Here is an 18,237-nt window from a genome sequence, read left to right on the forward strand (position 1 = left end):
AGCATTCCTGGGAGGCTGAAAACAGTAAGATAGAGTATTAGATATAGGTTGGTATTTTTAGCACCATCTTCTTAGCTCTGCATTCCAACCTCTAACTTTCTTTTCCAGCTTTTCTAAAATAACCACTATGAGTTATCAGGCACTAACCACATGCAGCTCCATTCTCAGTGCTTTGCAAATCTATTTCCGTTCTTTGCATCAACTCTGTGATATCTATTATCACCCTCAGAAGGTAATTTTCTCAAAGAATCTACATGAATCTGCCAAAGAGCCCAGTGCAAGTAGGGATTCAATTCTCCATTTCCCCACTAACTGAAATTTGCTTTGATATTCAAACTATCTTCGCACGAAACATATAATATATAACCCAGGCTTTTTGCCTCCATCCATCTCTTTTCTCCTTGTTTCCCATTTTAAAATCTAACACCTCCTGCAGGACTCAACCTCAGGCATCCTTGAAGTCCTGGCTACAAGATGCCTTCCCAAACACCCTAGGCAGATTTAGGGACAAGTCCCTTTATGCTTCCAAAATAGCTTAACCATATCACAATCAGCATACCTAACATTTTGTAATTATTAGCGTTTATTTACAACATTCTCAAAGGGCCAGTTTTCCCCTGGAAAAGAAGCCGGCTATGGCTCCCCTCGGTGATCAGTTTCTGAAGGTAACTTAAGTAAGCGAGAGAACTGCAAACAAATTATTTTGAAGTACCTCTTTAGACTGTGTGTTGTCGGGAATTGGATTTTCGTATGTAATGAGTGTAATTGATTATAAGAGAGCGCTTCTTTTGAGATGATGTAGTAGCCGCAATTGCTGCTTGCAAGCTCTGCCAACAGGGAGAATTTAAATGTTTCAAGCATCGGAATAGACTGGGAGAGGCTACATTTAAAACATGGAAGAGGTGTTGGCTCCGTAGCTCAGGGTCCAACATCTGTCCTGAAATGATAAGGGCCCAATTAAGCCTTAAAAGCGCCATAAATAAAGCCTTAAAAGCGCCTTTGCCCCACCTGAAACGAGCAACCACTCGGGCAGGATTCTGTGGACAAGCCACAAGAGCTGGCTTTTAAACAACTGCAGCAGTGGGGTGGGTCTCTTCTGTCATACACTAGAAGCAGCCCCTGATGTATGAGGGGCCTCCAGAGCCAGAACTTGTCCTGCCCGGCCTCTCCCACACTTCCTTCAACTTGCTGTGATAAAAGTGTCAGGGTTGTGTTTGAGGATGAAACTCTCCTTTCTTGTAATGAGGGCCTGGGGCCCAGGGCCAATGGGTGCTGGCGACAAGCACAAATCTGAACTTCCATCCTCCCCTTGGAGGAAACTCTGTGGGAATGCCCTCTGCCCTCAGGAGACGGTAAGCTCTAAGGACCAGGATGTCTGTGCTTCATCTCCACACTCTCAGCACGTAGGAAGCATTCGGTAGATGTTAACAAACACTAACTATTGTTGAAGTCTCACCTCAGGGAGGGGACTGGGGTCAGTCCCCTCCCTGAGCTCCAAGAGCCATCTATGTTTGCGTCTCTCCCCAGAATCCAGTGCCATGGCATCGTACCCCTATCCCACATATGTGTTCCTCCCTAGGCTACAGGCTGAGCATGTCATATGTATGGATCGTGTAGCATGTGTTCGAGAAACATGAATATGCGTATGAGCAAACGGATTTCAGCTGTCAAGAAGTACAAGGATTTCAGTCTTTTTTATCTATAGTACCAAGAGTCCTGACTTTTCTCACCTGAATTTTGATGTTGGCCTCAGTGAATTTTGCCTACAAGCTAACTTCATCTCAGATCAGTCTGAGGGGAGGAGCAAGATGGCAGAAGAGTAAGAGACCTAAATTTTGTCTGGTCTCAGAAGGTCCCTGAGTCATGACTGAAGATAAGTTGAGAACATGAAAGGGGGCTAAAAATGCTTGAAAGGATATTAAAGTTCCTTCTGTCCCATGTAAAGTCAGAGGTGGCTATAGGCCAGGCTTTACTCAGATAAAGGAAGAAAGTAGGTCTCATCATTGTGTCACATGACATGAAATGAGAATGACAAGGTGATCTCGCAGAAACCAAGAAATAACGCCCATCCATGGTAGGATCTTCACAACAACAAGAAGATTTTAGTCAGATAGCACAAAGGTCATGCTGAAGTGGGGACTTGCCTTATTCTATTGTGCACTGAGTGGTACACACACGGGACCCTACCAGTCAAGCCATTTGAATCCAGATCCTGAGATCATGCTTCCTTTGTAACTCCTATAAATCAGGGGTGGCAATGCCTTGTTTTCTAAGTGGGTCTGGACAGATCCCCTGGAAGATTCCCCAGTAGCATGTTACCTTTGGGCACCTTGGCCCTCCATCTCTCCCGGTTGATGTGCACCACCTCAGTCCAAGTCGTCTTAAAACTCTTATAGTCAACGGGGATGACAGAACTGTTGATGGGGGCGCTACCTTCCGAGCCAGTGCTCTTCACACCCGACCGCTTTGCATCCGCTGAACTGATGCTGTTCAAACTGGAGGACACAAAGTTACACCAAAGGGGAAGGTTAGTGTTTAAAAAAAAAAGGTATGCCAAGGAATGAGCCCAAGAAGGAAGTTGTGTTGCGAAATTCCTGGGTCCTGAAATTTGCGATTCCTATTTTCCATATGTGACAAATAGGAAATTCTATATTTTCAGCAGGAAATAAAAATCAAGGTTTCAGCCTCATGAGGGTTGCTTTTCCCCATATTTCTTCTCTGCTGATTGGTATCCTCTTATTCAATATGACCAGAGTTCTCTCACGTGAATTCTGTCTTCAGTTCTCTGAAACTAACCCGTTTGAAACTGGGCTTCTACTTGGTTCCCTACTGTAACTACCTGCTTTGACACTGACCACTTTTCCAAGTTACCCAGTCACTTGTACCTCTTTTTCTCCAGCTTCAGGCCCCCACCCCATACTGAAGTGCCTCTGACCCCAGGTTCTTTTTCCTTCCTCCACTTCCTTCTTCTCCTAAACCTAGAAATTAAAGTCAGTTTCATTTCTTGTGAGAATTCTGATCAAGGTACTTTCTTTTTGCTGTATGGGGAGAAAGGGCCACCTGGGCCCAGAAGGTCAAAGTGCCGTGATGGGTGCTGCCATGAGCAAAAGCACCAAAAGAGAGAAAAGGGCAGAGGACCAGCACTGGAAACCCACCAGTCATGGTGTGAATCTTGGTCACTCCCTTCCAGGCCAGCCTGGAGAGCACAGACAGTCCAGCTTCCACTCCTCTGAGAAAAAGAAAGAGGCAGACATCCCCCTTACAAGAGAGGGAGAGCAAACATCATCATAAAATACCCCCATCTCTCCCAAAGGAACAACTCTGTCCTCACAGACAGGCTGACCTGACCCCCATCCTTCAAGTTTTTCCACTGACCTTGAACGCCTCTGTCCGGTCCCGCCAGTTTGGGAGGTTTCATCAATTAAAGGGCTCACAATCTTCTCAGTCATGTCCGTGAGCACAGTGAAGGTGGGCTCCACAATGAAATCAATAAAACCTGAAGAGAGACAGTAACACCTCAGAGGAACTACATGTTAATTGGGCCTTTCCATATTTTCCTATGGAAACTGATGAACCTTAACTTTCTTTTAAAATTTATCCACAGAGGAACTCCAGATCAGATTAGGAGAGAGGAAGTTGGTCTTTATTCATTTAACATGTGCCTTGAGTTGAATATCGTGAGTCAGTTCCATTTCTCCTACATAACTTTTCTATGACTTTCTAGTAGCTAGCTCAATCGAGTGATTAAGAAACACATATTCAACCCGCCCCCTCCATCCAACAAATGCTGCAGTTGGTGCTGCCTGTGAGACAAAGATGTAGATCACAACCTGCCTACCCTCAAGACGTTATAAGAGAGATTAACTAAGCACAAAAATGACCCCTAGAGTACATGGAAAAGGACAAAGAGAAGCCCAAAGATGGCCTCTGGGAAGGTAAGGGAGGGAGAATATTTTCCTTCCCACTGAGAGGCCTATGAACAGTTTTATGGAGGTTGTAATTTTGAGCTGAGCCCTAAGTCTCTTTATTCAAGGTGGAAGCGGTAGGATAAGCCAAGTGATGAGGATGGGGAAAATGTAGGATGTGTCTGAGGAATGACTGGGGCTTAAGGATATTTTTGGAGTTGGAGAAGGAAAGTTTGGGAAGGCAGGTAGTCACCAGCTCAGGGAGGGAGGTTCCTAAGGATCTGCCTAAGGAGTTGGGTATGACCTAGAATGTGTACTAGAAGCCCCTTGAGATGTTTGGAGAGAATCACAGTTATATTTTTTTCATTATTATTTGAGAAAGTTAATCAGCAAGATGGACATGAAGGGAGAGAGCAGAAGAGGCTGAAGTTGGGAAAATCATTTCAGGAGCTGTTGCAACAGCTTGAAGGAAAGATAAGGAAGGCGGGATTTAGTGCTAGTGAAAGACGGGGGCATCACGGAGGCACAGGTGCAAGCACAGCAGTGGGGGGGGGTGCTGCTTCAAAGTGGGAATTGTCAGGGACCTCCCACAGCAAAGCAGAGAACCAAGGGATGATGGGGAAACTGAGGCCAGGGTAAAGGACGATGGGCTCAGTCTTAGATCTGCTGACTCTGATGTGCCAGGGATATATCCAGATGAGAGAGGGCAAGCAGAACCAGAAGAATGAGGGTTGGAAACTGGGAGAGGGGTCAGATCTGGATCTGGAACTGGAACTTGGAGATATTGCCATGTTGGGTTGATAATTAATGTTAGGTTAGAGTCACCGTCTCAATGGCCCAAAAATGCCTGGGTATTCTGTGACATAGTAGTGAAAAATATATGATCTGAAACTACTGGTGGTGGTTCATTACACAGCCAAATGGAAGTTGGAAGGAAATGAAATACCAATCAAAGGAAATACGGTGTTTTGTACAAATGCTATTTGGTTTTCATGACTGAGGTGGGGGTGATCCTGGCACTTAATGCCCAACAATGAAGGATGCTAAAATTCTTACAATGTAATTGGCAAAACAAGCATTGTCCCAAATACCCATAGTATCCTGATAAGGAAACACTGATGGCCAACTTTGTATGACAGTTCATTGCAGTCTAATTTTATAAATCTGGCTTAAGCTAAAACTGAAGTGTTTCATGACACTGTTTTCACCTTTTTGTTTTCATTCAAGTTGAAGTTAACAGGTCCAAACCAGAACTAAATTACCAGCTTCCCCTCCATCCCTTATAATGGGACCATGGTCCAACCACTTAATCTGGATTGCTGCCTTCACCTTAGTTTTGCATCCAGCTGAATCCTTAACATATTACATGCTGCCCCTCTCCTGGAAAATCTCTGTCCTCCCTCATCCTATCACCCATCATTGTTTCCTTATAATCCTGCAGAAGGCACCAGGCTTATTTCCTTGCCTCTAGTCTAACTCAGAACCCCCCCAGCTACTGATAGAAAATTTTTCTAAAACTGCGGTTAACAAACTTTCTGTAAAGGACCAGGCAGTGAATATTTTAGGTTCTGTGGGCCAAATCTATGACAACTCCTTAACTCTCTCACTGTAGTGTAAAAGTAGCCGCAGACAATTTGCAAATGAATGAGCTTAGCTGTGTTATAATAAAACCATTTATAGGATCAAGTGGTAGGCCAGATTTAGTCCCCAGGCTACAGTTTGCAGACTCTTATTCTAAAGCATCGATTTATATATTTTTAAATCTTATTTAAAATTCTTTAGATATGCCCTGATTTTCTCTCCAGACATGTCGCTCACTTCATCCTATTCTCTGCCCACTACTCCAGCCGTATGGAGCTGTTTGTAATGCCCTGACCATACAAGACTGTTTTAAATGTCCCTGCTCAGTATATGCCCTTCCACTCACCCTTTACACACCTCTAACCAACAACACCATCTAACTAGATAACTACCTACTAATTACTTAAGCCCCAACTCAAATATTACCCTTTAACAAGTCTTTCTGCCTCTAACGGTCCACACACTCTGTTGTGTACCCAAGTGCACCATGTATAAAACTCTACCTTAGCACTGTAACACTCACACGTCTTCTGTTTTCCTAATGTCCTACATACCACCCAACACTGGTTCAATGTCTTTGGGAGCAGATACCATATATAATTTGTATTTGCTTTTTTAGAACATCTGTTTTAGTGCCCATTAGCACCTGGCACCTCACAGAAACTCAATATATTATTATGAAAAAAAGGAATGAGTACTCAAAATATAAGTAGGAAAAAATCAGTAAATCTTTGAATTTCTTTTTTAAGTGATTTCAGACTCTTCCAAGTGAAGAGCACTGCTGAAAGTTAATTTATGTGTGATACTGGTACCCTCTCTCATATCTGAGAATTTTTGTAATGCACACATATTATGGTTATCAGCACTATAAAACTATCTTCACCCAAAAAAGGTTCTAAAACATTTCTAAAAAGAAAGAAACATTTAAAATGAACCATTCCTAGAAGTAGGGTCATTCATGAAATGGGACTGTCCTGGAAACAAGGCCAGAGGAAGCATCAAGCATCATTGAGGAGCAATGCCAGGGAGACTTCCGGTATTGCGTGCAGAATGGAGAGGCTGAAATAGAATGGGCTTCTTGCCACTGATTCTTGTCATTGCACTGGAAAGTTGAGGCCCCTTTTGCTCTTAGTGGGGAATAACAGAGATAGCAGAGTATCACTGTCTAATCTTCCCACAAACCAGCTACATTCCAAGGAGTAGGATGGGGGGAACAGCTCCATCAACCCAACCAGCCAGAGCCATGAGCACAGTACAGCAGAATGGAGCCAGGTTCCCAGCCAAAGAGCCACTGGGAGCATCTGAGCTTAATTCTAGGCACCCCTCTGTTTTTTCTTTCCATCCAAAGGGCTGTCAACACATACCCACTTGCGACTGAGCAACCATCGTTGACTTTCGATCACACAGAGGAGAAAAAGGCAGCCCCAGCTCTGCTTCTCTGTCACCCTAGAAAAACAGGAGGTCATAGTAAATTCAGATCAGTAGGTGAAGCTGCCCAGATTTTATTTAGCAACTTCAACTGCCACAAAGGCCATTGGTCTTTATTATAATTATTACAATTACATTATGTAAGAAGTCCTTTTGGGGCCTATTCCTTTGTATAAAAGACACCAAGAAGCTGAAGCCCTCTGGGATCCAATCATTCCATCCAACTGCAAAGGCACATGGTGTTGTATAGGAAGTTTCATCAGGCAGCAAAAGATCCCCCGAGGAAAATAAGAAAAGCCATTGCGTCCTGTGGCCCAGAGCCAACACTGCAGTCAGAATTCCTATGTGTTCTCAAGTTGTCCTGCCAGTCTGCAGCCTTTCTTGAGCCAGTGAAGCTCCCCCAGTTGTGGGCAGTGGCCAAGACACAAATTCAAACTGGACTGATTTGGACTTACACCCCCAGTGCTGCTACCTAACGCTACACACAACTAGGATAAGTGTTTCCAGGGTCTTGAGCACAGGGCTTGGTCCATAATGGGATGTGGACCAAAACAGAGACAGAGTAAATGACTGCTTCTGCTTCTCAAGCTGGACAGTAATAATTCTCTAGTCAATATATTCTCAAGCTCCCCAAAAAACACCACTATAACAAGTAAGTATTATGAAAGTCTAAATAATGAGGGAGATGGTTTTCGAAAACCTGGACGAAAAGCTCCATCCTTTAGTCACACAGGTAGAGGAAAGGGAGAATATGGCACCCTTCTCACAGGAGTGAAGTTGTGCTGATTCATTTTACTAGGATAGAATCTGCTCAGGTTAATGGCTACTGCCCTCAGCTTGAATCTGGCCTTTCTCCCTCTACCTGTGTGATCACAGCAAGTTTATTTTCCCTCTCTACATTTCAGTTTTATGTTCTATAAAGTATGGATAATAACCCCTATCACATCAGGTTATGATGAGGATTAAATGAGAAATACATATAAATAAATAAAATAACTATTATTGTTTCTTTAATATTAGGTATCTTAGGTATCTCTAATATTGATGTCAAGAGTTGAGAAACATTTAGCCAATTTGTTACACCAAATACACTCTGATTATAATACATATTACAAATAAATCAATAGTACATAAAAAGTAATAACAATAAAAACTAGACCAGGTTCAAAAACTAAATACTTTTCTTTCTAAGGCATGCTATCAAAGAGAAAAGACACGGACACACACACACACACACACACACAGAACATCTACTGAAAGGAAGGAAAAGGAATGGGCGCCTGAGGAAGCTGAATGGTGTGGTCACAATAGGTGTTAGGGACATCCAAGGGCCTCAGGAACAGTCCTGAAGTGGCTCAGTTCCTTCTGCACACTTTCTTGTTCCCATGGGACACAATGGCTCCTCCATTTCTGAGTATACCCTGCTGCAGACTGTATTATCTCTCAAGTGGCAGGATAAAAATAATTTACTCCTGAGCTATTTCTACTTGGGCAGGATAAAGAGAAGAAAGAGTATTTGTAACATAAACTGTTTTGATGGTTTAGCAGGACAGCTCAGCTAAAGCAAATAAAACCCATTCTTATTCCCTATGAAGCAGGGATACAAGTTGGTTTGGGGGTTCATTTTTACAGGGGAGATCAAGAAGAAAAGGTGGTGAACACTAACCACTTGGATATTAGGGTGTATGCGTTAATTTGGGTTGTATTAGTGAAAAAGTACAAGCTATTAAATAACTTCTTATCCCATGGACTTGTCCATACCACATCTCCACATCACTTACATCTTTTGGATTTAATTGAGCTATTAAATGCCTATTTTAAAATAGTAGTCATTGAATTTCCTTTGGAGAATGGATACATTTTTGAACTGAAAAAATGTGCAGAAAGTAATATGGAAGGATGTACTTCTACAGGTGAATTCAACTTGACTGAAACAATATTTTATGACTCTATAACTACTGGCCTGTGTGGAATTATACATACTCTTTCCTTTTACTGAAGATGTCAATATTTTTTAAAAGGGCAAAAGTCTCAGCACAACGGATTTTTTTTTTTTTTTTTTTTTTTTACTAACTCATATTTTTCTTCCAGGACAATACAGAAAAATAAGTAACTTATTCCTACCATAGGAGTTAAGACTAATAAAGTCACATAGTCAATCTGCAAAAGGAGCACAATGCATTTTGTTGAATGAAAGAAGAGATGAATTTGATTAGAAACACTGAAGTTCTTCGGCTACATAGACATTTATGACAGGCAAGCTGGGGCAACAGTCAGGCAGTTGGCTGTTCATAAGACCTCCCTCCTTTTCCTTCTTTGTTTCCTGTCCACACAGCTATACTATTTCCCAGGATCTCTGCCAGTTAGTACTATATAATAAAACGAGAGGAGATGGGGGTCGTACCTCCACCAAACTTCTGGCATATAAAATCTCCTATACCTACTTCTCCACGTTCTTCCCTTTTTTGCTGGCTTGACGTAGACAAGCAATATGGAAGCCATGTAGAGTCTGGGTCTAAAATCACTGCTGATTGTAAACTACCTGCCAGTCAAGAAACACTTGTCCTGTGCTTTACATGAGTGGGTAATAAACTTCCATTTGATGTGTGTCATTATTCACTTTGGAGTTTTTTTATAGAAGCTATAAGTAAGAAACAAGCCAATCAAGAAAAACAAAGATTATTTCCATATTGTAAGTTCACAGGGCAGGTGACATTTTAAGTGAGTCTCCTCAGGTAGTGTGAAGAAAAAGTATCTGTTTGGAAAGGGTAACAAAAGCATCACAGAAAAAAAAAAAAAAATCACAGCACTGTACACTCTTCCTTCCCAGGGGAAGAAGTTACAAGTAGGAGGTATAAGAAAAATCATTGTGATTTGGGTTTAAGATAATATAGTGAAGACATCTGTGTCTTTTCTTCTCAGAAATTATCCTCTCAAAACAGGAGAGCAAGAAACAGAAACACAAATGTTAGGAAAAATCTGTAATCTCAAATGAACTAGATGAGGAATGGCTGCCAAATGTTGTGAATATTGGAGAGGAGTGAGATAAGACCCCCAGAGAAGAGGCCTAGGGCTCCAGATCTCAGGTAAAACTTGAAGAGTTAGTTCTCCTGGTTCTTTTTGGTGTGAGGAGCAACCCTGGGCCCTACTTAGTCCCTAGGAATTGTAGAAAAGGAGACACTGGATGAGGAAACACACAGGCATGGCAAGAAGATGATGCATGGCAGAGTCTGAATTGTGAGCAGTCCTGCAATTGTTGCCTACTGCTGTCTGGAAAGAAGTGAAGATACACACACACACACACACATATCACACATCACAGAAGCCTCATAACAAACCATGAAGAGCAGTTTAGAATATTGCTGCTCTGGTTTCTCCCTGGCATATACCTCCTGCACATAGTTTAAAAATAATGCATTTCATTCAACAATAGTAAATAATAATAATTTTAAAAATGAAGAAGGAGGAGGATAAAAAGGAGAAGGATGAGGAGGAAGAAGCAGCAGCACTATCATCACTACCAACAAAAAAACCTGTGAAAATATGTTTCAAATGAAGAAAAAAAAAAAGGGAATAAAGGAAGAAACAAACAAACAAACAACAACAAAAAAAAAACAGATAGGAAACAACAGAAAAAAACAGTGCCACCAAGTGATGACCAAACATGTTATCAGGAACAGAAAGAAATGCCTGAAATTATCAAGAACAAGGGCTCAGGGAAACAGGAGCTAGCGGAGCTCGGGAAAGATATGGAAGAGAAAAACAGAACCATGGCATAAAAGAAGACTGCACTGGCAGCAGCACAAACAAGAACTGTTCTTGATGAAAACACATTAAGGGGTATGGAGGTCAGGAATGTAAAAAGCAGGCCAAACAAAGACCACTGATCAAAGAGTTAAAGAAGGCTTAAAGGAAAAACATACACATGGATGAGAAACAAAAGAGAGTCAACATATGAATAACTGTTTTCCCTAAAGAAGAGAACTTAACAAATGGAAAAGGAAAGCAAAGATGAAATCAATGTAACTTGAATCTACAGAAGTAAAGAACATGCCCAGTTCCCAAGAATAGCTATTATAGAACAATCATTATTGAAATATATTTTAGTAGTCAGTGGGCTTCAAAGATAAAGAAATAATCCTTTAGGGCCATAAGCAAAACGCTGTATCACCTACACATGAAAATAATTACAGCAGGGCCTCCAACCTCTCCATAGCAATATCCACAGGTAGAAGACATTTGACTGAAATCTAAAAAAGGCAGCGGGGGGGAAAGGTTTGATCCAAAAAAAAAAAAAGTTTTACCCAAGCATACTATGGCCCAAGTATAAGAACAGTACAAAAATGGGCAAGTATGCAAATATGTGGTTTCATTAGCTCTTCTAGAAGAAACCACCCAAGGAACAACCTTGGCCAACCAATGGATGATCAACCAGGGCCAAAGTACCAACACTAAGGAGAACTGAGATAAGAATAACTAGAAAATTATGCTCTTGCCAGATGTGTTTTCTACCTTTCTGAGTCACCTTGTTTAAGGTGTAGTATCTTTTGTAAGCAGCATGTCCTACACGCCATAGAACACTCATTTTAAAAAATCAGAACAACTTAGAAATAGTAAAGCCAACAAATAGTAACAAGGAGTTAATTATATTATGGAAAGGAAAATGAGGAATGGTGTTGGGAGGTAATGAATAAACACCAGCTGTCTTATCTGTTGGACATAAGAATATATCATCTAAACCTGACATATAAAAAAAATAGAGCTATACTTAATAAAGGACAGACTGCAAGAGTTAAACAAGTTAATAAGACCTACAAAAATCAGGTGCTGGGGAAGAGGAGAGAGGAAGTAGAAGTTTACTCTTTTTTATAACAAGGAGTCATTAGATACTATCTAAATAAATAGAGGACATAAAATGTTTATTATCAAGTTAGCCACTGGAAGAGCTAAAAACATAATATAAAACTTCCAAGTCATCAGAAGAAATTAATATAGGACAAGGCAAATAGCACATCTATAATGAACTATTTATGAAGAAGCTATAAAAACAGAAAGCATAATATAAAATATGATGGTGCCTGAGATCAAATGTTCCTGTTATTTCAATAGGTATGAAAATAGCTGATTTCAAATAATAAAAGAAAAGAATCTTAGATGGCCTCATAAAAAACCTCAACTATATACAGCGTTTAAAATGCACACCCGAACCAAAGTATCTCTGAAAGGCTAAAATCTATGCAGAGACAAAGCTCATATTCTTAAAATAAGTCAAATTTGAATTCTAGGTAAAAGCATTAGAGGAGGCAAAGAAGCAGGCTTTATAATGATAAAGGGTACAATAAATTATGACGATCTAATAGTTATGAATATCCAAGAACCAAATTACATAGAATCAACATTCACACTGTGCAGAAAGAAAAAAGGAAAGAGGCATCTGTCATCCTACAAAAGATCAAATTTTTTAAATGATATATAAAATACCTAAATGACATAATTCATAAGGTAGATGTATGGGGTATTGTTTGAATTCTATACCCTATAAGTAGAAAATAAATCTACTTTTCAAGAGCAGTGAACATTCACAAAACTGATTATACAGTAGCTGACAAATGATTCACAATAAAATCCAAGCAATGAAAAAATTCTTGATCAAATTTCAATAAGCCACAAATTAATTACAAAACTAGAAAGCAGAAGAGCCCACCACTGGAAAATTATATAAATAAACACCTCTATCTGAACTAACTCTTGGGGAAAAGAAAAATCTACACCAAAATTATTTAGAAAGGAATGATTGTGAAAATACTGCATATCAGAGTCTATGCGATTCACAAGAAAAAAACTCCTACCCCTATATTTTCTAATACTAAACAGGCAGAATGAGATAAGTGAACAGAGCATCCAACTCAGGGAGCTGGCAAAAGAACAAAATAAGCTCAAGCAGAAGAAATGAATTAGTAAAAATGAATACTTCAATTAAGGTATTATAAAATAGAAACAAAATAATCAAATGATTAGCTAATTTCATAGAGAAGCAAGGGGAGAAACACTAATACATGAAATGAGAATTGGAAATGGGAAAATAACTACAGACACAGAGGATATTAAAAGAACTGTAGAGGACGTTTGCAAAGTACAAACATAAACAGCAATATAAGAGAAATGAACCTCAAGACTTTTATAGCATGTATTTACCAAAGAGGCAAACTTATACTTCTTTAAAGTCAATATTTCATTGAGAAGCACCCTAAGGCCACAGCTTGGATTTTGTAAAATATGGTTATAATACTGAAGATGTAACTTACTCTTTTAGCAAAGTATGGGAGGTCTGGTATATCAGCACTGAGGCTATGCCCTTATTTTGAATTACAACCCAACTTTCAAATATAATACTCTCAAAGACTCTACAGTCCCATTGAGATTTCCCATTTGAACTGTCTGATTTAAAATCTATAGTTAAGAGCTGAGGCAACATTTCTCCTACATGGGTTACTTACAATGGCTTATGGCATCTGGGTTAAAATATTAAGTCAATAAAAATAATTTACTGAATCATAATTACTAAAAAATAGTTCCAGTCCAATGAGCTAACATTCTATTCCCAATAGGCAAGAAATTCAATAAGGTTATTTTCACATTGCCTCTAGCACCTTTTCATTCAATTCCAGCATGTGTGTATGCACACAAGGTTTACTTTATGGGAAAAAAATGTGTACATATTTAAGAAATTTCTCATATCCACTCACAATTAAAAGAAGGAATCACTTTAATATCTCAAACTTTTATGAGTTGGCTATCACCTCCCTTTGGCTGTAGATTAAATACTCCCAGCCATAGGGGTTGTTATTACACAAGCAATATTAAAGAAAGCATATAATAATGGTCTTATTTACAGAAAATCCTCTCATTTATATTAGAAAAATAGCTTCCAGAAAAATGGCAGAGTCCTTCTTGTATATACAAGTTATTTTCCCATTTCCAATTCTCAGAGTCTCCTGTCCTTGTGCACCCCTGGGTTCTTCTTGAGAACAAGTCTGAGACCAAGCAATGACCTTGCATGGGGAAACAGCCATATGCAGGATAGGGTACCTGATGGCATATTCATATAACAGCTTAGTGGAGCATGTGTGTGCTGGTGTTGAGGTGCACAGGAAGGAGTATAGAACATTTAATGCCAGGGCACCTGGGTGGCTCAGTGGGTTAAGCCGCTGCCTTCGGCTCAGGTCATGATCTCAGGGTCCTGGGATCGAGTCCCACATCGGGCTCTCTGCTCAGCAGGGAGCCTGCTTCCTCCTCTCTCTCTCTGCCTACTTGTGATCTCTCTCTCTGTCGAATAAATAAATAAAATCTTTAAAAAAAAAAAAAAAAAAAGAACATTTAATGCCAGAAGGATCCGAAGGGAACATCTGGCCCAATGTTCCCCTAACTCTTTCTTGCTGCCAGCACCGCCTCCTAAAACACAAGTCACAGATAACACCATTGGGAACTAGCAGAGGGATTCCATTAGCCCCACGAAGCAGTTGGAACTAAAACCCCAATAAGGGTCTTCTGGACTTTGTTGAAAACGCTATTGATTCTGGTCCCACTCATCACTAGATATTGTGTACAGTTTCAGAAGAAAAAACACACACGTACAGATGCCTTTTACAATTTTTCCATTCAAACCAGGATCATAGAATAAGAGTAATCACAGGAGAAATTTGCTTCCAGAAATTGAGTAACCACTGAAAGAGCCCATCTCTTGTCAGGTTAGGGGACAAGGTTGAGATCAGTGGCACGAGTAGTGTTTTGTTTGGTCTCAGAGGTCTCCTAGTCCATGACGTGCACCACCCTTCAAGAAGTATCAGAAGTAACTGAATTAACTGTACTGATGTGAATTTCTATCATGGAGACCCCCCAGTCTGCAAGTCATCTTGCCTTCAATCTCGGGACCACATGTCTTGAAGCACATGATTTAATGGCAGCTCTTCTTGAGAAGATACCAGTTTTGATACTACGTATTAACTTCCTGATTTCTCTATTTCTGTGTACCTTTTTAAATTTTTTTTTTAAAGCATTGCCTACTCACAAAAAACTCTGGCTACCCTTTTAGAAAACACAACCCTGAGTTTTAGGAGGTAGTATGTTTAAACATAATTGACAGTAGCTTCTAGAGGTTTTTTGACCACAAATTGCTACACCTTGGAATGCCTGGGTGGCTCAGTGGGTTAAGCCTTTGCCTTCAGCTCAGGTCATGATCCCAGGGTCCTGGGATCGAGTCCCACATCGGGCTCTCTGCTCGGTGGGGAGCCTGCTTCCCTCTCTTACTGCCTACTTCTGATCTCTCTCTCTCTCTCTGTCAAATAAATAAATAAAAATCTTAAAAAAATTGCTACACCTCACTTTTTTGATAACATGGAATTTGACAACATGGCTTATCTGCTCCAAAGAAACAACATAATCTATTATAATAGATCATTATAAGTTAAAGTTTAACCTCTTAATCCCACACAATGATGCAAAAGCAGCCGTCATTTTGTCAGCCCATTAGCCCGATGAGTAAAAGGGAAAGTACCCAGGCGAAATGTTGACAAGAAACTGACAAAGAGAAAATTTTTTTCCAAACAGAAATTCTTAGGACAGAAACACCATAATGTTCTGAGAACCAAAATTTAGGTAAGAGTCAAATATCACATGAGCAAGAGGCCAGGAAATTAAAAAAAAAAAGTTATCAACCCTTCCTCCCCAAAGAAAATGATTATAATGCCAGTTGTCTTATTATAGCATTGCTGAAATAGAATACTCAGAAACTATCTAGATAGGGCTGATGGCCTTGAGGAGTAGTACAACAACATACATAGTAGTACAACAACATACCTGTCTGAAGAATTCCTCCAGGAGTGACATTGTCCAGCGATGATGGAGCTCCCATGCTTTTGCGGGATGGCTAATGTCTGCCGTGTGCAACATCAAAGATAATGCTTTCGGCTTTTCAATTCTAAAAATGCAAACGGCCCAGACATATGATAACCAAATTTTCAGAGCCTCAATAAGAGTTTTTAAAAATCATTAATTTCTTAATCTCTTCCATTCTCCCATCTCAAATCCCACATCGGCTGAGCTGGGGGGGAAGCATCATTTCATCCTACAGCTGGGACATTCATCAGCTTGGTCTCCATGCTTACTGAGCTGGACACCTCATAAACCGACTGAAAACAATTTCTGGAATGACTGCATCGTTCAAAAAGACATCAAGGATCTACGAGTCACTCACAGTGACTGTACCAAGTGAATCTTTGATAGCTTAGTTTCCCACAAAGAATTTTTTTAAATTCTTAACGGGGGGAAAATTGTTACTGGCCCTATGATTTATTTCAACCCTGATGAAAATCTGCGTGTGACAAGTACAACTGTCAGGTTCTCTCCTCCACCAGCCTCACTTCATGAGACCATTCAGGGAAGCTCTCTAAGGAAGGCACGGCAACATGGACGAGTACCAGTTCAAACACCTATGAAAACTCATGATGTCACAGGTCCACTCACGCTTCTGGCTGTTGCAAAGCAGTCTTCATTGCTTTGATCTGTTGGAAGTGACAGGACATGTCCGTAGCCATCACCATCTCAATGACCAAGGTCCGAAACTCCCTTTCAGAGATACCCCATGGAGAGAGAAACATGGAAGCAAAAAAATGGAAAGTAAAAATTTGTTTTTTGCCACTGCTAAGCAAAAGCAGTTAATTAGTGGTGACAATTCTAATCAACTTGAGCCTTTTAGGTGGACTTTTTTTTTTTTAATGAGGAATAAGTGAAGGTTAAGAATTAAGGAAATCATTTATTAGGAATATGACATGTGGAACATACATATCACACAGTATGGCTTATTTCTCTGGATCTTTACATAATGGCTAGCACAAAGATAGTCAATGAATAGTTGATCACTTAATTAAAATATAAGTACTATTTGCACTGCAGTAGATTCAGAACATTGTAAGGCTCTAATCTTTGAAATACCTTGACCTGTATTTGTAGCTACAAAAAACTTGCAGGCCTGCTATATACATCACAATGTGTGTTAAGCATTTTCAATGGATTATATAGTTTATTATAACATTAACCAAATCATGAGGTATATTTTGTTATCTGTTTTCTAGAAATTAAATTTTACAACAGTGTGAAGGGGTTAAATAGCTTCCTAAATGTTATACAACTAGTAATTGTGTCCGTATTCAAGCTCACGTGTGCCTAAATTCATTCAAAGACACACAATGTCATGTAGGCAACAGAATTGGGTACCCATGATTTGTTCTGAGAGCCAAAATAATTTCCTTAGCAAGTCTGGAAAGACTTTTAAGAGAAGTTCAAGTCAAACAGAAGGCGAAAAACAAAGGTTAAAAGAAAAAAACTCAGATTTAAGAAGCTAAGACAAAAGCAATACATGTTTCCTAACGTAACAAGAAGCAAGTATTTCCAAAGTGCCTGTGATATATTTAAATAATTGTGTTAAGAAAAAAAGAAAGAGAGAGAGAGAAGGCAGGGAGGAGAGAGAAAGGGGAGAGAGAAAGAAAAGGGAGAGGAGGGGTGAAGAGGGGGGAGTGAGGGAGACGGGGTAAGGAGAAAGGAGGAGAGAGAAAGGGTGACATAAACAGTTCAAGTGGTAGTATTTCTCCAAAAGCAGCATGCTTCGTCTCTCCTCATGGTTCCTTTCCTGGCCTCCAAATCTCTCTCCTGTCTCATCCTTACCTCCAGTCATCCTTTGAGAGGTTGATCAAAATATTCATTTCCTCATCTTCTTGCAGAAGGCGATAAGCTGCACTTAAATGGTGATTTTCTAATACAGACCTATCGTTGTACAGAATAGCAGGGTCAGACCTGAACAGAAAGCCAAGCAAAAATAATTCAGGATGTTAAATGGTTGAGATTTTTCAGGTGACTCTCTCAAGCTAGGATACACCATCTTTTTTCCTATGTTTGACAATTATCTTTGCCCCTATGTCACTCGTGCCAACCAATAAGCTAAAACCAGCAGTACAAATTATCAATAGATATAGGCAGGGTACTTTAATGTCAATATGTTAACATGAAATATGTGATATCTCGGGGTGCCTGAGTGGCTCAGTGGGTTAAAGCCTCTGCCTTTGGCTCAGGTCGTGATCCCAGGACCTGGGATAGAGCCCCACATCAGGCTCTCTGCTCAGCAGGGAGCGTGCTTTCTCCTCTCTCTCTGCCTGCCTCTCTGTCTACCTATGATCTCTATCTGTCAAATAAATAAATAAAATCTTAAAAAAAAAAAAAAAAGGAATATGTGATATCCCACTGATAACTCTCTGAAAGCTGTTCCATAACC

The 18,237-nt window shown here is 40.1% G+C and overlaps 1 protein-coding gene across 11 annotated transcripts in view; it reads right to left on the reverse strand.

The window, feature by feature from the left end:
- The window catches only part of PDE1C (phosphodiesterase 1C), a 523,080-nt gene that overhangs the window by 64,344 nt on the left and 440,499 nt on the right, over positions 1-18,237 (reverse strand). For all 11 annotated transcript variants that reach the window (XM_059171502.1, XM_059171508.1, XM_059171509.1 and 8 more), the window contains 6 exons: positions 17,634-17,762; positions 16,437-16,538; positions 15,771-15,891; positions 6,851-6,932; positions 3,376-3,496; positions 2,320-2,495 (listed from right to left, as the gene is read on the reverse strand). In XM_059171502.1, coding sequence (XP_059027485.1) covers positions 2,320-2,495; positions 3,376-3,496; positions 6,851-6,932; positions 15,771-15,891; positions 16,437-16,538; positions 17,634-17,762 — 731 coding nt within the window. The remainder of the gene's footprint in view (positions 1-2,319; positions 2,496-3,375; positions 3,497-6,850; positions 6,933-15,770; positions 15,892-16,436; positions 16,539-17,633; positions 17,763-18,237) is intronic.

The sequence above is a fragment of the Mustela lutreola genome, chromosome 4, assembly GCF_030435805.1.
Source record: "Mustela lutreola isolate mMusLut2 chromosome 4, mMusLut2.pri, whole genome shotgun sequence".
NCBI lineage: Eukaryota > Metazoa > Chordata > Mammalia > Carnivora > Mustelidae > Mustela > Mustela lutreola.